Genomic DNA, 23,041 nt, shown 5'->3' with positions numbered 1-23,041 from the left:
AATACTGGAATCCTGGGAAAAAAAAAGAAAAATATGTTGCTGCAAATAAGTGAATCTTGAAACACCATGAAAGGCAATTGAAGCAAGTTTGATCGATACGATGTTTATATTCATTTATTCTCCATCCCTGATCTGAGTGCTATTCTCTCTCCTTTTTTCTTCAAAACCTTAATACAGCAGACCTTTTCCCTCCCAAAATATCAGTCTTTTGTGCTATTGAGGACTTAATTTAATCTCCCTGCCACATCCTTCCTGTGTGCCCTTCCTCAAATCATCAAAGTTCTCATTAATCTCACAGTTATTTCTCCCTGCCCTCTCCAGCAGAATGCTGCTACTGCTACAGGCAGATCAACTGGAGATCTCATCCTTCCCTTTTCTAAGGAACAATTGCTCTTTACATGGCAACAACCACAGTTCAGGTTCCATGTAAATTTAAGGTCACTCTCTCAAATCAGTATGAGAACTGTACTTTGGCCTCTTCTTGAGGGCTTAGACATATGATATTGATATACTGGCTCACTCAACTCAAGTTTGTGTTTTTTTTTTAAAAATAAGTATGAGCAAAGGTAAAAAGGTTTGTTTAAGGGATAACAGTGTGAGCTTAACTATGAGGTTTGGAAGGTGGTTTCAGATTTTGGGGGTATTTCAGGCTGCCTATTTCTATGTTCTGCGCCTCGCTAACATAATGCCATGGGCAGAGCTCAGTGGAATACAAGGAGTGACCAAAGTGCAGTTTACTCCTGCATCACATCATAGCTGTGATTATGTGGTTGCACAGATTCCCCATTATGGCAGTATCAACTCAGCTATAAATGATCCCTTGATCTGCCCAAGGTGGCATGTCTGTTCTTCCTGTTTCTCCAATAAAGTGACTGTTATCTTTTCATTACAGATTTGATACATCATGAGAGTTGTTCTGGAATACTAAAAACCTGTTTTCTGACAGGTTTTCTATTCAAGTACCTGGATTTCCTAAATGAGTTCAGCTTCCGTTTTTGACATTTGAGCAGAACAGGACTCAAGCCTAAACCAAATTCTTTCAGGACATGAAATTCACAAGTATTTTAAAGCTTCTTATTCCAGAATTGAACTTAATTGTCTTCAATTTATCTTTAAATTAAAATGATCTTTAAATCTGCACACATAAAGAGTTTAATATGTTGCTGGATAGTAATACTCCTCAGAACCTAAATCTTAAAAAAAAAATCACCTATAAGGTAGGTAAACTTATAACAATGAAGTTAGTTGTAAAAGAATGAATAATTATTGAAGAACCATGTGACAGTAGCATTCAAAAACAAACTCCACCCTCCCATTCTTCCAAGACATTTCCCCTCTCTTGAATGATGACATCTATAGCAACATGTTTATTATTCACCTGTGACTCATGTCCAACTGAAAATGGTGCTTGTCCTGTCTCCACACCAGTCTCATCTGTGAAAGCACTGCTTAGCAAACTGATGGGTTTTGTCCCAGGTTTTGTCCCCCCTTCTTTACCCTGCTAATAATAAGTACTCATAATTAGGTGGAAATTATAGTTACTGAGCTAAAGTAAAAAGCTAAATCTGGGGAAGGAAAAATTAACGTTGGGAACAAGATAGTGTCATATGCAGTAACGTTTTGTAATGCCCAGTTTCATAATTCCTCACATTGGCATAATGAAAAGTAGCAGAAGATTAAAAAGCATTTGTTTGTCCTAAGCAAAGTTTCCTGACCTCTTCACTCCTGCAGACTACCGTCCTTTCAGATTCAATACCTGCTCCAAAATACAGCTAAGTGAGAGGGCAGATCTGAAACAGAATGCATTTTAAGGACAGAGAGGCCATTGTGATCCTCTAATTTGGCCTCAGGTATAAATGTAGAACATTGGATTTGTCATGATTAATTCCAGCTTGGTCCAGTATCTGTGAATGAACTACAGTATACATGTTAGGAAAACAGGCAATCTGATTTAAAACATTCAAAGTGAAGGACAAGGCACTGTAACCCTTGGTAAGCTGGTCTGGTGACTAACTATTTGTCATTTTCATGTTGGTTTAGTGTTTTACTGGGGCTGTATCTTTGTAAATTCTGTCCAATGATACCAAAATTATAAAAAGGTGCCTTTCCTTCCTCATCACACCCACTGTCCTATGAGCCCATCATCTATAAGGATGACTTTTGGGTATAGAACTACCCAGGCAATTTTCTTCTCTCTAGAAGCCAGCTTACTAACTTTTGTGGCCCACTCAATTGAATGGGGATGCCAAAGCAAATATAGCAGTAGCATGTATACTAATATATTGCAGTTTATATTTGCTAGAGAATGGTGAATTAAGTGAGGTCTTTAATAATGTCTTGAATAATAAATTAGGCAATGTTATGGCAATGTCATATCCCATGACATTGCACCAGTGTCTTATCCCATGACATACAACTTACTAACAAATAAACTTACTGCTAAGAAGATTAAACAAAGGTGAGGGAAATAATGGAAAAGGAAAATCAGTGATTATGGTTTTACCTTTCTCTGCGAAGGGCATGGAAGGAGTAAGTACAGATTTACAGCGGAAGTTGAAACTATTACTTGAAAGTAAAAATTCCAAAATTTACTTTGGAGGTAAAATGCAGTTGTATATACAACAAATTACAGATACTGGCATCAAGGAAGTCTGCAAAAAATGACTAATGATACTTTTTTAAGTATGTGTCATGTGGATCTAGCAGTTAATAAAAGAACAAACCCACAGATGAGCCAAATATGAGTCCATATAGCTGTGTCACACTAAGGGCAAATATGTGAAAACGGAGAAGCAAACCAACCATACTCTCCCAGGGCAGTATCTTTCAAAACAACTATTTCAGCTCTATACTGAAGTAATCACATTATATTGAACGTTCAAGTTTACTTCACCCTGTACCTACCCCTTCCTGCTTTCCAGATAAGAGGTCTTTGCGTTGTACCGTGCTTGGTTGGCGTCCCTCGCCGTGGGGAGAGTGGCTGTCAGCCACTCCTCCCTTGCCCTGAGTCAATTGCCGGGTAGCCTTTGATACGGTTTGCTCCATAAATAACAAATAGGCAGACACAAAAATTATTGAGATAGTCAAATAATACTAAGTCATACTAAGTCATGCATCATTGTCCAGTGAAAACTTCCTTGTCTGCCCATTTTTTCTGTTGTACTACATGAAAGTCCAGCTCCTACCCCGTCAGTTCAGAAAGTGACGTGAGCCCAGGTAGATGTGGTACCCTAGGGACAAATTTGTGAGGAAGGCGAAAGTAGTATTTCTCCCTCACGAACATGATTGTTCTGTTCGACATAAACTCAAAATGGCAACTGATTTGTGGAGCCAGGGATGGGGGGAGGGATATATGTAAAAAGTATTTTAAGTATATTTCATGTGGATCTAGCAGTTAATAAAGGAACAAATCCACAGATGAACCAAAGATGAGTCCGTATAGCTGTGTCACACTAAGGGCAAATATGTGAAAACAGAAGCAAACCATACTCTCCCAGGGCAGTATCTTTCAAAACAACTATTTCAGCTCTGTACTGAAGTAATCACATTATATTGAACATTCAAGCTTACTTCACCCTGTACCTACCCCTTCCTGCTTTCCAGATAAGAGGTCTTTGCGTTGTACCGTGCTTGGTTGGCATCCCTCGCCGTGGGGAGAGTGGCTGTCAGCCACTCCTCCCTTGCCCTGAGTCAATTGCCGGGTAGCCTTTGATACGATTTGCTCCATAAATAACAACTAGGCACACACAAAAATTATTGTCAAATGATACTAAGTCATACTAAGTCATGCATCGTTGTCCAGTGAAAACTTCCTTGTCTGCCCATTTTTTCTGTTGTACTACATAAAAGTCCAACTCCTACCCAGTCAGTTCAGAAATTGAGGTGAGCCCAGGTAGATTTGGCACCCTAGGGACATATTTGTGAGGAAAGAGAAAGTAGTATTTCTCTTTCAGGATCCTGATTCTTCTGTTTGACATAAACCCAAAATGGCAACTGATTCGTGGGGCCAGAGATGGGGGGGATATATATAAAAAGATATTGGTTTTAACCCTTGCCAGAGCTTTACTGTCCTTCAGCATGAGCCTGGCAAGACTGGGGAGCACAGACATTATTTTAAATGCCAAGAAATCATCACATTCTACAAGATGCCAAGTGAACCTGCTATCACTTACTTTAGATGAACCTTATCAGTATTCTTCAGGGATACTGAATCAGTTGAATAGTTTTGTTACCAAGAGGACAGAAATCTTAGGCAAGAGAACAGGAAATAGCAAATTCCTTAAACAGTAAAAGAAAGGGAAAAGGGTTTTAAAAACTTACCTGTTCCACCTATTCTTTCAAGAAATTTTACAAGGTAATTGGTTTTCTTTTCTTTTTTTTTTTTTGCGAGAGTAGTCTGCAGACTATTTACTAAAGTGCATTCTCTGCCTGTCACTTTCTAAAATTTCTTATCCTATTTCCCAGCTTAGAAGGGTAATTCACCTTTCCCGTTTGTTCTCCATAAAAGCTGAGCTTTTGTGCTCCTGGCCAAGATTTGTTCTTTACTTCCTTGATCTTAATCAGAAATCTTATAGAGAGGCAACAAACAGATGGAAAATATAAGTCTGTGAAAATGCAGAAGTGCATTACTTTGAAATATTGCATTCTTGTATTGTAAGTATTGCCAATGGCCTTGCCAGATATATCTGTATGGAGCAACGTGCTTTGGAGAAAGGAACATGAGTTCCTGGATTTTAGGCTTCACTTGACACTGGTGTGTGGCCTTGAGTAATGCTTCACTGGTCCTCAGTTTTCATGTGTCTGAAAGAGGATCACAATGTGTACATGTTCTTATGGGCATATATGTCTTTATCTGTCCAGGTACTCATGTGGTTCTCATCATGAGTAACATCTCAACACATGTGTACGTGGTATTTAAAATATGTGAAGGTCTTTTAATGCTACTTATGATGGTTTGCAAGTCCAATAATTTCTCTGCCCTTAAATGAATGTTCTTTCCTCAAAGCTGGCCAAACAATTGCATTTTGTAAAAAATAAACTTTTGCAAAGCCTATAATCAATAGAAAAAAAATCCATTATATTTTTATAACAAAATTCCAAGAAAAACAATTTTACAAGCAAGCATTCCTCTGTAGAGGTCACAGTTCTGTTAATACACTGAAACTGTCTGGAAACTCATTGTGAACAGTCTAACAAATTCACTGTCAAAGCTGAGAAATATTCAAGAAAAGACAAAGACAAAGCAATTAGCACTTTTGTTGGGCTTTTTTTAATAATGTGCAGACTTTTCAAATGCTTCCTCTGAAAAGCAGATATGAAATCTGGTTTGGTTTTGTTTTGTTTAGCTTTCAATAGTGACCCAGAACTGTATATTCTAAAATACGACAGTGCATGCTGTCCATTGTACACATGGACCATACATAGATTTATATTTTTTTAAATTCAGCCCTCTTTTTCACTCTTCTCTTGGCACAAAAGATGACTAAAATACATTTTCCTCTCTGCTTAACAAAAGGAGTATTCCACTGGCTCATCTGCTTCAAGTTAAACATATGTATATGCATCGGCAGGATAGGGAACTAATCGCCCTAGGACTGGGTTGCATGTAAAGCTTGAATTCTAACAAAAAGATGTTGGTAGCTTTGGATCAGGCTGAGGGTATATTACAATTCATGTGTGTTTGCTCATGAAGGAGTTTTTATGTGGTTGTCAGCTGTCACCCGAAACTTTGCGAACCTTACCTCTGCTGTTCCATCTTCCTTCTTTTGCATCTTTTTTCCCTTTTTTCTCTCCAAGGCAAGTAGAATTTTGTCACTAGCCAAATTGCTTTGAAGCTTACAAAATTTTGGCCAAAATTTAAACAGAAGAGCAAAAATACTCATCTGTGCAGGAAGAAAAAAAAGTCAATCTTGACTATATTAAGAAAACAGAGTTTACTGTAAAATAAAATGTAGTTTACCATGAGAATGAAATAACTATTTCTTTTTCAATATACAGCCTTGTTCCTCCCACGTACTGTGTCCTGACATTTCAGCCCAGCTTTGCTCAGCACATGCTTTTCATCAGTGTGTTTATTATTGGTGAGAAATCTTCCTAAAACACAGCTAAAAGGCACCTCCTTTTTTTATATATTTCCCTAAACAATTGTTTGCATTAATGAAAACATCCATCATTTTTTACAAGTATTCTTGATAACATATACACCAGTAGAATTGCCTTTGCACCACTGTTCTGCTCAAGTATTTCAAATATTCAGTTCATTAGGAGGAGGGCTTTTTTCCCCTCCTTAAGAGAAAGGAAATACTTTTTTGCCTCTGGAAAGGCTCTTAAACCACATTACAGATCTATGAGCAAATCTTGGATAATTTCTAAATGATATAATCTCTCACAGGGTCTTTTTTGAACTAGAATAAGAAAAACAATTTTACAAAAGCAAACAGAGGGGGTCAGTCAATTCTGTTGCTGCACGTACTAAGGCTCACATTTTTCAATTTGTTTAGATGTTTAATTCTCATTGAGAAACTAGGCTTCAAAGGAGCCAAACATGCTCAGCACCTCACTGCTTCTGGACTTGAAAGTGACATGCGAGTCCCTCTCATGTGCCTGTCACAGCTTTTTGGCCAAGTTCTTCCCTTGGTTTTGTTCCATGTTTCTGGAGTTCAGTGGGTTTTACACAGGCTGAAATGACACTTCTATTTCTCTTAGGACCTATAGGTACACTTTTCTCTGACAAACCATTTGTCTTTTGTGGTCCAAACACTTTATAAACTCACAGTTGATGCTTAAAGGTGTTGGCAATGATTTTTAAGGAAAACAAGAAGAACTAGCTTTCTTAAGTTTAGAAGATTGAACAGAGAAGACAGTATTGAGGAATAAGAAAATAGTAAGTCTATAGTAAAGTTAACAAATCCCTGTTCAGTCTGATTAGTACGAAGATCAGAGAGAAAATTGTCTACTGCCATTTAATACAGGCTTTCTGTAATAAAGGGAAAGATATTAAGTGAAGCTGTCTTGTGCTTTACTCACATCTGCTTTTTTTTTCACAAACTACAAAAACTACAAACTTTCTAACTACAAATTACTTTGCTTTCATTAACCAAGTGGTAAAGAGCGAGCAATTAAAAACATAGACATAAGTGATTTCTACTGCCAGAATTCCTAACACAGTCTTGGGTAATGCCTTGCCAGCTGTCAGAGATTGCCCGGTTTATTGAGCAGTAAATCTGAAGCCTTTCTGTCAGCTCCACTGTACAATCTTCATTGAAATGCATTACTATACTGTTCTCCTTCATGCCCATGTTTATGTATGGAGTCCAAATTGTCACATGAGCAACAAAGACTCTCCTTAAAATCAGACATGCAGACTCTAGCCAGACCCATTATAAAGATTCTCCCAGCTTCTTACCTGTGCCTCTCTAAAAATGTAAGGTCCTAGCTCTCTCCTGTGCTCCAAAATCTTCTTTGCTTGTTCCATTGGGATGTCAATCTGCAAAGCTGGAGGTATGGCAGAATTAATAAAGCAGTCAATAATAGTGGTGATCTTTTTCTGGATTGTGGTGTCATCACAGTGAGAATGGCACAAGTCCTGAAAGATGAAAAATAGCATATTCAGTCAAGAAAGAGAGAGAGAGAGGCAAGACCCTTTCCAGGGGCCCAGTGATCAAAGAGTAATAGTCATACAAAAATAATTACACAGTAGATCCTTTCAGTATGTAGGACAAAATTCTTTTAGCAAATGTGCATGGTCAAAGACATAGTTAAGACATGAGCAGGCCTTCTGGTTTGCAAATGCAGATAATAGCAATCTTTGCTTTTAGGTAATAATCTCTGCCTGCACGTTCTAATGAAACATGATAGTATTTATTCTGCATTCAGTCTGTTACTGTCAAATAGGAGGCATTTCTGAAAAGAGAAACACACCTACAAGCATGGAATGCACTGATTCTCACAATGAGCCTGCTATGACTAGCATACCCATGGTAACTAAAAGGCAAAGCCATGCCCTAAACTACCAGTATGATCTTCCATTCGTTGAAATCTACTAGTTTCACCATTCATTTTCTAGTTTCCCAAAACCTCAGTGTTTGAAAAAACTCTGGGCAGAACAGAAAATAAAATAAACCTGAACTTACAAGGGTGAGATGTCAAAGGAACACTGGAGGTTTGCTACCTTTTTTTAATGTGATCCTATTGTTGTTCTTGTAAAGCCTGTTATTACTGTGTCTTCACACTCTGACAGTGCTACAATTGGACTTTGACAAGAAGGAAAAATAATTCAGTGAACATCCTTCAAATGCTTTGGAACACAAACCTTCCATCTATCCATAAACACCAAGAAATTTCTGTAACATTAGGAGATCATCTTGTCTAATGACACAATGAGCCCTCTAGAGAATTTTCAGGAAGAGAGCTCTAAATGAAGAATACACATTTAGTTTTGGTATAGGAGGCTGGATATTTACTTTGCAAAGAAATTAAAAACAGGGCTTTTAACCAGAAATGTGGTATGCGAAAGAGCTGGCTTCTATTATTATGAATAGTTTTGTGAAGGAAAAAAGAACGATAACAGCTACAATGAACAAAGTAAGGCAATACAAAAACATATTCAATATATCCTAAGAACATATTACGGCTTCCTTTGTTCATCTAACATAGAAGAAAAGGCAGAGAGCCGTAGTGAGAAGACAAACAGGCCATATGATATGAAGAGGGATGAGACATGAGCACAGAGGAGCAGATGGAAATGATCCACAGAGTTATCTTTTTTTGTATTTGTTTAAGAAATAAAAAATGTTTGGGGATTGTCCCAAGATGTGCTGCCAGCCTGATGGGTTACAGGGAGCGATGCAGTCATTGACTCCTAGAGGGAGTTCTGTCTAAACTGATGGCATGATAGAGCTCAGACAATACAAGCATGCACTGTGCAAAGTGCTGCCCACGTCTTTGGCAATGTGCCTCCAGTTCAGCCTGACCCACAACACTCCTAATACTCTAGCCCTTTGCTTCTATAAAAGAGCATCAACTGCAAACCACGACAAATCTCATGCATGTGAAAATATGGTCAGATTGTACTTTATCTTGATAAGAAGACAAGTAAAATTAACAAATGAAGGAGAGGGAGTGGGACAAAAAACAATGAAGCCTTTCTTCAGAGAGTAGATCCACAAAGAAAAAAGTCTAAACTACACTCCACATGTCCTCCACAATGTAGCAATGAAGAGTCATAAATCTGAGAAGGGTTTATGCCCTGGAACTTCAGGTGCCTTCATGTCAAGCTTCTAGTCTAAGCTATTCACTCTAAAAATGAGATACAGCAGCACCCCCAGAGAGCATTTCAGCCAATGATTCCTTGCCTGGGGATCTGAGGGGAGATTGCCTTGGAAACAAAGGAGCTTCAGCTTCTTAAGCAGACCCCAAATTCAAATGTGTAAAATTAAACAATGAAATTACACCCATATGCCTACAGCAGGATCTCCAGTGCTGATGCTGATGCATGTGCTACTGCAGCATCAGCTGTGTTTACCTCCTAATTTCTGAGCCTATTCTAACCTCATGCTTCCTGCATGCAATGTGCACACAGCCTATGGTTAGGAGCTCAGGAAAGGCTCTGCACTGTGGTAGCACCTTTGCATCAGCAACACTGCAGAAGCAAAAGGAATGAGGAACATGTGAAAGATACGTGGTGTCCCTGTGCTCAGTCCAGGGTGATGCTAGGAGACTGCAGTGTGATTTAAAGCTCACTCCAGAGTTTTCCCATTGTGTTTCACCCCACAGAGCAGCAATTTCACAAAGGGTGATGTATTTGGGAGAGTGGAAATCCCTGCTGACCTTCCCCATCACATTTCATCTCAGCCATGTCTTCAGCTCCAGTCAAAAGTGACTACAAAATGCAAGGGAGCTGGGTTCTGCATTGTACATATAAGCTTTTTATGGAGATACTGTCTTTGTATCTGTCCATTTGATTGAATTTAAAAGTTTAGTTTTCTCTGATTTTTGAGTGATTGCCGGATTCAGCAATAATCCCATTATTTAACAGTATGCAACTAGAAAGACAGAATGAACATTTTAATGCTCACGTATTTTGTACTGCTCAGCAGATGTATACCAAAATCTGGGCATTAGCTAGTTAGTAGTGTCCCTTTAGAGACCTAGAAGAATATTACAGTTTGAAAAACATAAAGAAATGTAGGAATAATACATTCAAGTAATTTAAAATATCTTTTAAGAAGTGAGAATTTTCATAGAAGAAAAAAGGTTTAAACAGTGAAAGAGTTTTTACGATGAACAAGAAAATACCTAGAGATATTTTGTTAAAATTCTCCTAATATGCAGTATTGAATGCATTTGCTTACAAATTGAGTGATACTCCCTTGCACCATTTCGCCACTGTACCTTATACTTCTGGACCTCTTGCCAAAAGAGCAATCCATTGGCCAGTAGATCTCCTTGCAGTGACACAAAACGTTGAAATTCATTGGCTGTTACTGGATTCAACAGTGCTTTGCGGAAAGCAATTACTTCACTAGATGAAGAAACACACTTATTGTTCGCATGCTGTCAAAAGAAGAAATAAATGCACCAAATAAACTTTGTTTCAGAAAGCAATAACAAAGGCGATAGTTAGCATAAACTGTCTGATTCTTATCTGCACTGATCCTAGCTTTCAGTAGTTTATGAGTTTATGGCATGGATGGAATAGAATGTGGCAAGGTTTCATTTCTTTCTTTCCTTCTTTCTTCTTTTTTTTTTTTTTTCCAGTTTGGTTTGGGCAGCATTTTTTGGAAGATGTGATGGGAGAGGAAATGACTGACAATGATTTAGACCATATGACTACATACTATAAAGTATGGAAACAGCTATTGTTATTGATTATGGCAACAGGCTACTTTTCTAGAGAACAGTTTGAGTTTTCTGCAAACAAACAACAAAGAAAAAGACACAGAAAAACCACATAGCTTAAAGTTGTAAAATGCTTCTGACAGGGATCTCACCAACAAAATGAGCTTTGAAATGTGTTGCAATGATCACCAACAGAAGCTGGAGAGTTTGCTCTCTGTGGAATAAAGCCACCAATAGTAAAAGGAAATTTAAAGCCATAGAGACATTTCACAGTCATCGAGACATGCTGCAAAGCACAGAGTGGTAGGCAGCCAGGAAAGGGTGGAGAAAGAAAAATGGCTTATTCAGAGACAGTTTGTTTGAAATAAGTTCAGGCTGGCCTGCCTTCCTGAACAAACAGTTCTTGTGTTGTCACTGAGAAGCAAGCCAAACAACCCACTTTTGTTATCAGATGGATGAATGATAAGTGCCTTGTAACAGTATAAAATTCTTGAAGTCCTGAAGGGATGGAGTGCTGTTCAATGGTCAGCACAGGACAAAGGCATTTTTAGTTCTTGCAGACAGCCCTGGAAATCTAACCTGACTCTAACCTGAAGGTCTTTCTGCAGCTTCTCTTAAGAACAGGGGTTATACTTTACGTCCTGCCACAGAGGCTGCCAGGGGTAGGAGCCTACCCTAGCAAAAGGGTGAGTGGTGGCTGTCCAAAAGGTCCTTTGGTTAAAATAAAGTCAGCTCAGATTAGACAGTAAGGTGGGATCATCTCACCCCTCTTCCAATTCTCCAGTCATGTTCTGCCCCCTGTGACCAGGATTTAGGCAACTTTTTGGAAAACATGTTTCTGGGGCATGTGCATAAAGGGAAGAACAAAATGTTGCTCCCATCCCTATACTAATATATGAACACTGCTTATTTTATGGGTCAACCTTGAAGCAGAACAGGGAAAATAACCATCTTCCTGACAGACAAAGGGAAAACTCAGCTAACAGAACCCACATGCCCTTCGGATCCCTTTTGAGCTGATGGTTTGCATGAATAATTGGTGACCGGGTCTCCAGTTTGATTTCAACAGACAATAAAAGTTCAACTGAATAAATGTACACAACTTGTGTGTTGGCAATCACAAAGAGTTCACTGCTCTTCAAGAGGAAAAAACTGGCAAACATCTGATGAAATGTATTATTACAGAGGTTTAAGATGTTTAAAATTGATATTATCTCAGTACTGTAAGATTAAAATACAATTCTGAATGAAACAGATACTGTGAGATACGATTAAACCTGCCCACTCCACTGCATACTTCACATTCCCTTTTGTGTCTGCACGTAATCCACTCGCAATAATAAATAAACTACCAGATGCTGGAATGAACAGCTTGTCCCAATAAGTCCATTGCATGCAAAATACAGATAAATGTGAATTAAAGGTACAATATCAGTTTGAGGAGGGTTAGTGTTCCAAAGCCCAGGACAAGAGACATGTTTTTTCAAGTATGACTTCCCCAGCCAGGAAGGGAGAGAAATTTACCATGAACACCCAGCAGGGATCTAAATTCACCAGTGATGTGAGCAATCAGTCCACTGCAGCCAATACAATCATGCCTGCTTTCAACAGCATTACATTTGGGCCACACACTGTCAGCATGGAAATTGTGAAGGATGTGCAAGGTCCAAATGAAAAAGACGGTGAAACTGCAGACACAAGAGACAGGAAACTTCACTTACCTTCCACAGCCTAGTTGTCTTCTGTTTTTGTCGTGAAAGATCTTCAGTTATGTCCCTTATCTACGATTGAACAGATTATAATTGCTTTTTTTAACTCTTCTTGTTTCCTGTTCAGCCCAGTAACTATTATAGTTGATACATCTTCATATGGATGCTTATATCTGAATCGTGTTGTGGACCCACACTGAATGCCATCCCTCATTCAGCTATAAATGAGCACATGCTCATCAAGAGAGGGAAGTTAAAGAAGGCAACAGGCAGTAGCGGTCAGACTGCACTCTTCCACTGGTTTATCTTATCCATAATGCTCTGAGGGATCAATTACATTAGAAAGAAATTTGGGACTTTTTCTTTTCTTTTTTTGGTATGAAATTGTTTTGGTTCCTTTGGACAGCTATATCAGAAACACAGACTTGACTTCACAGCTTCTTTGTAGGAAAAATACACCTCAAATCAAGGGCAGATTTTCTGAGTAAGGACTACCGAGCATGGCCACTGTACTTGGTCACTGTGAAATATGAAGCCAATTTGAGAATGTCATCTGGTTTCATTTCTTCTGAAATACTTTCTTCAAAGGACCTTTTCATCCTCTGAATTTGCAATAAGAAAGAGAAAAGAGAATTCAGACATCAATGGAGTAGAAAGACTGAAAGCTCATTAGAAGTATGTATTTCCTATAAACTGTTGAATACAGCATCTTCCAAACTGTGTGGGCTATTCTCCCTGCCAGCACAGTGCAGCAGGTGCAAGAAGATGCATGAGCTAGCTTCCAGACCTGGAAGCAGCTTAGCCTTAGTGCATGGTCTTGTGCCAGGGCTTGGAAAGGAGGCAGAGGTCAGCTGAAAAGGGCAGAGGGTTAGGAAATTTTGCTCTAATTAGCATATTCTTTACTAAAATCACTGTTTGTCTTATCAGAACCTATACTTCTCAGATTGCTTAGTGCTCTGAATCAATGAAAAGAATTACAGTTCATATGCACTTCCAACAACACTTCTGATAACCTTTTTGATATTAAAAAGAGGATAGAAAACAAGTTTTATGAATCACCATAGTGTGCGTATTTGTCTGCTTGGTGGAACTGTCAAGTTTCCTTCTGATGTGACATTTGCATTTCAGAAGCAATTGTGGAAGCGCAAAAAGCCAAGTCATTTTGCATCTGTCACCATCAGGACGATCTCCCTACATAGATCCCAGCCACATAGGCACACTCATAAAAGGCAGATGTTAGCTCTGCCCATTCCCCAGTCCTTCTAATGAGCCAGCAGGAGTGAAAGGCTCCTCATTCCCAGTTTTCTGGCAACTTTCTGAAGTAACCAATTGAAACAAGGCTTGTAGCAGTTAACATCCCCACTCAGCAGATTTCACAAGCCCTGGAGTAATTTCTACACCACAGCTCCAGATGGGAGAATACAGGCAGCATAAAAGAGAGAGGAAGAGAGAGAATACAGCAGGGAAAGCCCACTCATTTGCTTGTGTTCTTGTCCCCTTGGGCAAATTTTTTATACAAAGCAGCGTTTCTTCTGTATGTAAGGGTATGGCTAGGGCAAAATGTCATATAGACAGTAAAGCACTATGGCAAAGATTAGATTACTCTTCTGGCAGCCTGGCTGGCAGCAAAACCAACACCAGGTTCTTCACATTTAGGATAGAACAATAATACTGTCAGCTAGACTAAGCGTTCAGAGGAACTACCTTCACAGTTACCAGGCTAAATACTTCAACCTGTACATGCAACAGTGTCTCTTTAAACATTAACTGAATGTGAGTTGTGAGCTGCTTTTCATCTGAAGCATTTTATCCCAACAGTGAATTATGAGCCAAACAACACGCAAAGTCTGGATGTGTTGCTGTTCTTAAAAAATTACCTTTGCTTGTCCCTCCACCCGATGGTGTTCATCTGCCAGGAACAATGGCAGCCATTGTTCTTCTAATCTCTTCTGGACACATTGCTGAATTTCTAGCAGAACTGTTGCCGAAAATTGATCCTGAAGGATTTGTCCCCATCCTCCACCTGAATGAATTATCTGAGCAATCCAAATACAATAACACATGACATAAACTTCTGTGTATACCAAAAATCCTTCATCTTTCTACATCCTTGATTTAGCAAAGCATGAGCTTAAACTGTAAGCAAAGCATTTAATGCATGCTTACCCAAGGCTCACATGTACTTTTCATAAAAGGGAACAGATTACATTTGTCCCTACCTATAATAGAATACAGACTCCAGCAAATACTACCCCAGCTTGACCAAGTAAATTTCTGAAGTATCAAGACATATCAGAGTACCACAGCTCAGACTTGCTGTCTGTAGCTTTACTGATGTACTAAGATAGGAACCTGGAACAAGTCACTCTACCTGACAGCCATTTTTACACTTTTTCTGAGCTTTTTTGTGCATGCGCTGGCTGCAGCCTCAGATCAGGGTTTAAGAGAGATGTTCTGTAAGGAGAGTGGGAGGAAGAGCCTGAACAAGAAGGAAGAGACTGCCACAACCAGAACCAGATTTCTGGCCAAAAAATACAGGTAAAATTTTAGGAGATAGCCAGGGGAAAACCTGGAGCAAAGCTGCTTATGGACTTTTATCTCAGTCATATTCAGTGTGATTTTTTTTCTATGAACAGTTTTGTAACTGGTACCTGTTCTTGTTGTTCTCTGGTAGCTGGGCTGTTGGGTCCAAAGAAGTATTGTTTGTTGAAGTACTTGTTTTTAATGTCTTTAGATTTTTCCTCCCTATTTTCTTTATCCTTGTGGAGCGTCTCTCTGAACTGTTCAATATCTAGCCAGCACATGAGATCCATGCTACAAACAAATTTAAACAGAATGTCTTTTCAATATTGAGTTAATTTCATCAACATTCTGGAGAGTTATTACTTTAATCACAAGCCACCAGAATGTTCAAGTCCTAAATACCAGGTCAGATTGGACTGAAATTTTATGTCATTTTTAATTTGCTAGTACCATCTGGTGAGACCATGCCACTTGTTGAACAAGCAGATCAAACACATCTTTGGGATCTCTTTTAAAGTCCCTTGTGAGGTACCCTGAAAGAAGTAACCTCCGCAGTGTGTTGCTGTTAATTCCAGCAGGGACTGTGAACCAGAGTCATAGTGCAGAGCTCACAGAGAGAATGAAAAATGAAACAGATGAGAATTTGAAGCAGTACTGAGGCTGTGAGCCACCAAGAGATGAGTTGACACTTCCTGTTCTGCCTCCTTGTAATATTGCCTGAGAAAGGAGGAGGGATGACATCTGGAAACATCAGCCCCAGAAATCACGCTGTTCCTACCCTGTGTGAAGTGCTAGAGCTTAAGTCAGTTTGCAGTCAATCAGACAAAAACAATTTATGGTAGCTTTTGTTTCTATGGCTTTGTGTAGGCTGCCTCTCCATAAATCACTGGTTCTACTACTTATTTCAATATTCATAGTAAATGATAATTAATCACCATATGCAGTTCTTAAATTTTGTTCATATTTGATTATGTGTACACTATTAATTTAAGTTTGTTTTAATGGAACATATATTGGTTTTGTTCCTTAAACCAGAGGACAGAATAAGTGACATACCTACAGTTTCAGCTTTATTTATAGGCTGTTTTCTGATAGTATCTTATTATCTGAAGTTTTGTGAGCACTTTAATGAGGATATTCACTATATTTGCAGAAGAAAATATGAAACATTAAATTAAGACAAATCTGTTTCACTTTTCCATTCAGTTAATAACTGTTTTTTTCAAAGCATTAATCTAGAAATAAAATTTTCAAAAGCATCTAACTGATTTAAGAACAGATGTCCACTTTCAAAAGTAGTTTGAGACCTAAGTTCTGTTGAGACTGAAATTCTTTCATTTGCTAGTTCATCACAACGTAAGTTCACCCAAATGCAAGTGATCCAAGTCACTGTGGTTTATGGAGCTACTCCTTGGCATCTGCCAATGACAAACAATCAAATATGTCCATTTTATTTAAAAAGCAAAATATCTAATTGGAAAGTATGTTAGGTTAAACTGTTTACAGTGGTGGCTTGTCTTACCATACTCTACTTTTTCCTTTCAACAGATCAGGAGCATGTGAATAGGCAGTCTGGCAAGTGGTGGTAAATCACTAACCCAAAGTAATGGGTAAAGTAACTGTTTTGCAATTGTGTGAATATGTCCTATATATTTAACAAAATATTTATTGATGGAACTCTTTTCAAACAAGAATTTGTGCTGAGGTAATCAGCCTGTCCTTCCTGAAACCTGGATCACTTGTAATTAGGCAATAACAAAATTACACATTTTGATTAAGAAGCAAATGACATATTTGTTGGGTTTTGCTGAAATTTTCTAGACTGCATTAATTCTAGGATCACTTCAAGCTTATAGTACCATTAAGTATCTTAACTGTAGCATGCCGGTTGGACTTCAGAGTTACTAGGTCTGGACTCAGCTCTGAAACACTGTTTTGTGAGACTTTTTTCAAATTTTTAATTCATTATAAATTTTTACAAAATAAAATTTCTCCATAAATTAAATATTTCTCTGCTTGGGTCTATCATGTAAAATGGGACTTGTCTGTGATTAACAGGGAGGCAGGAAGTCCCGAGGGTAACTCAGTGTACCTGTCCCAAGACCTGATCTTAGCCAGTGACCTGTTATCTGGTGATTTCTGCCATTTACCCAGTTAGAGGCAAACTCTAGACCAGTGGTCTCCAAAGCAGGGTGTGCAAAGAGATGGTTCATTGGGGAACAGTAAGAAAATAATAGAACTTCAGTAGGACATGTATATAATTTATAAAAAATAAATATACATATATCGAGGGTGCATGCTCAAAAATTTTTTACTGATAGGGTGCACAATCAAAAACGTTTGGAGACCACTGGTCTAGATAACTAATTCAGAATTCACTTGAACATAGGGACCTGCAGAAGTGATGACACTGAATTTTGGCCAGAGGAGTTGTCCTAGATGTCTATCTCTGGACACTTGCAGAAGAGCTGACCAGTATCTGGTCTAAAATGATAGCAGTGCTTGACTAGAAACAAGACGCAGTACTTAAAGCATCAGATTATGGGAACCCAGGTTAAAGGAAGGAAGTGACAGTTTCAGAACTTGCTAGCAGTTACTTAAAAAGTATATTTGCCTTTTCCTAAAACAGGATAGAGACTGGGGGGGGGGGGGGGCAAAGTCACATTTACTTCTGCCAGTACTAGAACTTCTGTTTAGATGCTCACTTTCAAACAAATGGGCTCACTTTTTCAAAAACCCTGCATAAACTGTATCTGCTGCAAGCTGGTCCTTAATTCTGTTTAGATCAGTGCAAACACAAAACTGCAGTTGTTCTCACACTGTAAGAATAACGTGTCTGTCTTCTATTTGTACATTGTTATAATACCCAGCTTTAATTTTTAAAATGTACTAAATTGGGTCTGTACTAAAAAAGAGAAATTTTTATTCACTGTAGGCTAATTGTTCTCCTCAGGGCTTTGCCACTAATGAAAGCAGAAACTGAAAGCAGAACTGTAATACAAGCATGTTATGTAGGGAGAATTTTTACCCCAAAATGTTAAGGCAATTCAGTTGTATGTACAATGTGCATGTGTATTTCATAAATATACAAACACATTTTTTTAAAAAGGCTAAAATCTGTGAACATTTAGATAGCCAAGATCCCCAGCAAAAATTTCTTCTGAACTTAGAAATGGGAAAAATAATAATAACAAAAAAACATACCTAGCAGAACGCTCGTTAAGAAAAGCCCAGAAGTGTTCTAACTTCTCTTTGTCATGGATGAGGTCAGATAGATTAGGACCTGTCAATTCTTTGGGAACTTGACTCAAGTGCTTGTCTTCTTTGAGAGCATCAGGGCAAGGTGGCAGACCAGTGTCAGCAACAGTACTCTGAGGGAAGAAATTCTTTCACTTGCATAACTGCTTTTTTTCATCTCTATGTTTTGCTCAGTCTGATAATCCTTGCATTAGATAACTTCTGTCTCTGTAGAGCAGCTTTTGATTTCTGAGAAAATAAATTAAAGCTCCAGCTCTTAATCAGCTTTAGTTTTATGTTTGCTTTAAACATACCAGGTTCCATAATCAAATAAACAAATATATACTGGTAATTTACTTGAAATGTAGGTATTTACTCAAGATTAAGGGCCCAAAATACATTCCACAGACTTTAGTGGAAACTCTGTTACTGCCTCCAATCATACAGTGGTCTGATGCTGATGTTACTGGCAGAAGACCTATTTTTGTAATTAACACAATAGCTGTCAATCATTCCCCAGAATTAATGGTAGAAGTCAGACTACTAGCTTCTCCAAACTGGCATGTAGTCAGTCTTTCGTTGCTGATACTCAACCCTTTCTGATAGAAAAATGAGTTTGTTTTTGTTAGTAGGTACTTGTCTTACCTCATGCTTCTTGGAACCCCTCTCTTGATGCAGAGCCTGGAGCTTTCTAAAGTACACGGAGTCCAGCTGTCGAGTTTCCTCCACCAGCTCCACCTAATAAAAATAATATCTTATGTCATCCCTACAGTACACGTTATAGAAAGATGGAGAGAACTGAACAGGCACCTTGCCAGTGACAGGGGATAGAAAAGGATGCATTTGGCAGTAATGAGGTTGATGTTTAGAAGATACTAGACATTACATCTTTATGAGAAACAATTCAATTAAAAGATCTAGTAGAACAAAATCTTCATATCTGTGTAAGATAACATGGATTTCCACAGAACACCACGAAAAAACTATCTTTTAAAAAATAGCTTTGTATAAAAAAAAATTGCTAAATTATATTGTGCATACAATCTATTGTGTATATTGTGTATATACTCTGCTGTGTATATTGTATAAAATGCACCTGATTGCTTATACCAGCAAATTATGTATCAGACTGTCACTGAGAATCAGAAAAAGTTTTTAAAACTGTGACTCTCAGTGGGAAATGTCAAAAAGGTAAGAGTGGCACAGACTTCCAGAAACGGAAATTTAAAATAAGAATGCTAAAATATCTAAATAACAAAGGTGAAAGCTTTCAGACTTTCTTGGCACCTTCTTAGTTTTATACCAGGTAATGCTTTAAAATAATAAGTTGCCCATGGTTAGAACTCATGAAGTATTGGTGTGCTTTAATTTAATTAGAAGCTTCATGTATATAACTAGAGCAGTTCTCGATGTTACATGAAAACAATCAGTAACTGCATAAGGAATAGTTTGATGAGCCTCTCAGCTGACTAAACCATTCAAATGCAGTTTTTAGGATATTTAGCAAAATTAAGCCAATGTGTTATACAGATCAGCACACCCACTACAAAGATTAGAAAGCTATGGTCTTATTATACATGCATTTATGCTCAAGAGAGAGAAGGCCGATTTTAAATTAATATTCATTATGCTTTTGTCTACATGTGAACACCCACTAATCACTGTGCTATCTGAATGCCTTCAGGCTTGAAATAATTCTATTCCACTGTTATAAAGTGCTTTTGGATATTCTTTCCTTTAAAAGAAAACATAGTTTAAAAGTAAATAGGAAAATAATCCAAAACATTTTTTATATAATTTAAACAGAAAGCAGATAGAGGCAGGATGAGAGTCAACAATAAAAAGGGAATCTCCTGCTTTCATGTTCATTTAAAGATAAAAATGTAGATACATGCTGATTATGTCCCAGAGAAACAATTTTGGACTCACCTAATTCTTGTTAAAGTATCTTGTTTCATAATGGGCCAAATACATCCTGCTGTATGGTAGAACAAAAGGGAAGAGTAGAGCCAGGGACTGAACAAAATGTAAAGCAGACCTTGTCTTTGTGCTGAGAAGGAGTGTGTGCCTAAGCATCAGTCTGTGCTTTGTACAAAGAGACTCTAGTGCCTCCTAGAACAGGTCATGTTATATCTATGTATTATAACTCTTCACAAACACATGTATTGTGTGCTCAAAAGTGTTTTGTTTTTTCATGCTCTGATTAAGATGTTTGTGTTATTAGGGCACTGAGAAGTCTGCACCTAACTACACGTGCAAAGCAAAGCATCATCTAAACTGAAAGGGCAATAGACTATCCCTCAGTTAACTCAAGGAGGTATAAACTGACAAACACATTAATTTAAAGCAAAAGTTTATGTTTTCAATTCTTACTTTGGAGGAATTCTTCAATCACTAGAAGCAGTGAAAGCACTGTATTTGGAGAGTGCTCAAAAGCAGAGTCCTTTTTGTATAAAAATGATGTATAATACTTGGCTGAGTCCATGACCCGACTCAGTGAGGACTGGCATCAACTACTAGACTACTAGTTTTGATAATACACATGGAAAATATAGATTTACAAAACACTAAAACTAGTCTGATAGAAAAACTTCATATTAATGTCTGACCAAAAACTTCATATTAATACAATCATAGACCAATTACATGGTTTTCTGCAGTTCATGAACAATTATAGCTGAAATAGCTTAGAAAAAAATAATTTACCTGAAAGCTGAGAAAAGATGCTGAAAAGTGAAGAGAATATTTTGCAGATGTGTTTGGACTAGTATATTTCATTTTGATAAGGTTTTTTTCAAAGTTCAAATTTTCAACATTTCTGAAGGAGATTAAGTTATCACAGGATGAGAGGGAAAGCCCCTGTGTGGATTAATTATAAGGTAAAAAGTGCAAAATACATAAATAAATAAATTTTATTACGGGGTGGGGTTCCCATTAGAGTCTCACAGGGATCTGCTCTGAGGTCGTTTTCTTTAAACATTCAGAAATTATCTGGAAAAGGAAGTGAGTGAGGATACAGCAAAGTTTGCAAAATGATTCCACAGGGCAAAAAAAAGTATATTGACTTTGAAGAGTTGCAGGATTTCAGGACACTTCAGTATCTGCATGATAAAAGGGCAGCTGAATTAAAGGACAACAAAAATTAAGTCATTCTAATAAGCTCCAAATTGGGCTTTCGATTAGTTGTTCTTACTCTGTTAAGAGATGTTGGAATCATTGCAAATGGCTGTTAGCTTACGTATTGCACATCCACTCAAAGTTCACCAGGAGTCAAAAGGCAGTTAGAATCAAGGAACAATTAGGAAAGGAACAAAGATCAAAACAGAAAACATGAGTCTGCCACTGAATAATCCTTAGTGCATTCAGATCTTGAGTACTGCTTACATCTCATCACAAATATATGAATTAACAGATGGGGGTGATTAGTGTAATAAAGGTATGGCATGCCTTCTGTGAGAGGAGAGGACGAATAGTCTAGGGTTCCTGAGTTTCAAAGAGATGTAACCGAAGTGGGATAAAACAAAAACATGTAAAAGTATAACAACATTAAGAATACAAGATAACAATTGTACACTGTTCCTCATAAAATACAAAACTAGGGCACCATGTGAAATTATCAGGGAGAGGTTTGCAAGAAAACCAAGATACACATTTTTTTCTCCTATTGTATGGTTAAAACACAGAACCCGTTACTGCACTGAGGCTGAAGATAGAAAATGACTCAAGACACATTTACATAAATCCCTGGGGGGAAAAAACCAACCTACTCATCAAAGACTATTATGACACAAAAATGTGGATAAGACCACTGCTTCGTTCATCTCCTCAGTTGCAGAGTGCTGAAGCTGGCAATACTGTCTTTTTTTTTCCTGTTCTTATACTGTATTCTTAAATGTTTAATATTGGCCACAATTTAATAGGCTTAAAAGGTCATTGTCAAGTTTTATTTTGGGTATCTGTTCTCCTGGTTATTCATACATGCATGCACAACATAGTAAGAAAAATACACTGTACTACAAAACTGCCACAAAAGGAATTCAGAATCTTTTGTGGGGTCAATGCATGCATGCACATTCTCGTTACATGCTGACAGAAGTATCAGCTGTAAGTAACAATATTTACTGTAAAAATGGAGATGCTAAGGTCACAGTGGAGAAAAATAGGAACAAGAACTAACTTCCACCCTCCACCTCCTGATTTCTTATTGTAAGTTTCTCCTTCTGTACCTAAAAGAGAGAGATCTTAAAGACTTGGAATTAGAAGTTTGACCTGCAGCTGGTAACTTGTAAGAAAGTATAAACTGCAGAGAGCCACAGCATCCACCGCTGCTCCACCATTTCTGATTTGTCAAAAGCACAGTCAGGATTGCAGCCATTTCCTCTGACCTGCATAAGCCTGCTTAAAATTCAAGCCTTCAGAGGCTTTCTGGAATTAGAACTGAGTAGACCACTGAGCCACCTGCTTCAGGAAGCCTGCAGGGCACAGTTAGACCTTACACAGCAGGGCAGCTATCTAAAAAGTGTTCAGGGCAAATACAGCTGGATCACCATATCACATTTCCTCTTATGCTAAGCAGTAGCTGCACTTTAATTCTGAACACCAGGAAATAGATGATAGAATTAATATGGGCCTAACATCATGGTACTAATGCTCTAGAAACACAGCTTATTTTTATTTGATCAATGGTAAGATTGCAGAAACATGACACTTCCTGAGTACAAAGAGAAATTTTG

The 23,041-nt window shown here is 38.0% G+C and overlaps 1 protein-coding gene across 8 annotated transcripts in view; it reads right to left on the bottom strand.

Annotated features, from left to right (window-relative positions):
• Nucleotides 1-23,041, bottom strand: part of RGS22 (regulator of G protein signaling 22) — a 62,499-nt gene that overhangs the window by 3,295 nt on the left and 36,163 nt on the right. Inside the window, exons 16-26 of one of the 8 annotated variants that reach the window (XM_062627319.1) lie at nt 18,954-19,046; nt 18,276-18,442; nt 15,200-15,362; nt 14,426-14,584; nt 12,561-12,620; nt 10,393-10,554; nt 7,406-7,585; nt 5,742-5,882; nt 3,587-3,721; nt 2,905-3,039; nt 1,379-1,498 (exon numbers count right to left, since the gene is read on the bottom strand). In XM_062627319.1, the coding sequence (XP_062483303.1) occupies nt 1,379-1,498; nt 2,905-3,039; nt 3,587-3,721; nt 5,742-5,882; nt 7,406-7,585; nt 10,393-10,554; nt 12,561-12,620; nt 14,426-14,584; nt 15,200-15,362; nt 18,276-18,442; nt 18,954-19,046 (1,515 nt within the window). Of the gene's footprint in view, nt 1-1,378; nt 1,502-2,904; nt 3,040-3,578; nt 4,605-5,741; nt 5,883-7,405; nt 7,586-10,392; nt 10,555-12,560; nt 12,621-14,425; nt 14,585-15,199; nt 15,363-18,275; nt 18,443-18,953; nt 19,047-23,041 lie in introns of those variants that run through there. The other 7 variants (XM_062627320.1, XR_009966358.1, XM_062627321.1 and 4 more) reach the window with 7 other exon arrangements.

Source organism: Pezoporus occidentalis, unplaced genomic scaffold (assembly GCF_034315485.1).
Source record: "Pezoporus occidentalis ecotype Australia unplaced genomic scaffold, CSIRO_AGI_Poc_V1 ctg3, whole genome shotgun sequence".
NCBI lineage: Eukaryota > Metazoa > Chordata > Aves > Psittaciformes > Psittacidae > Pezoporus > Pezoporus occidentalis.
This window is presented reverse-complemented; position numbering and strand designations above follow the sequence as displayed.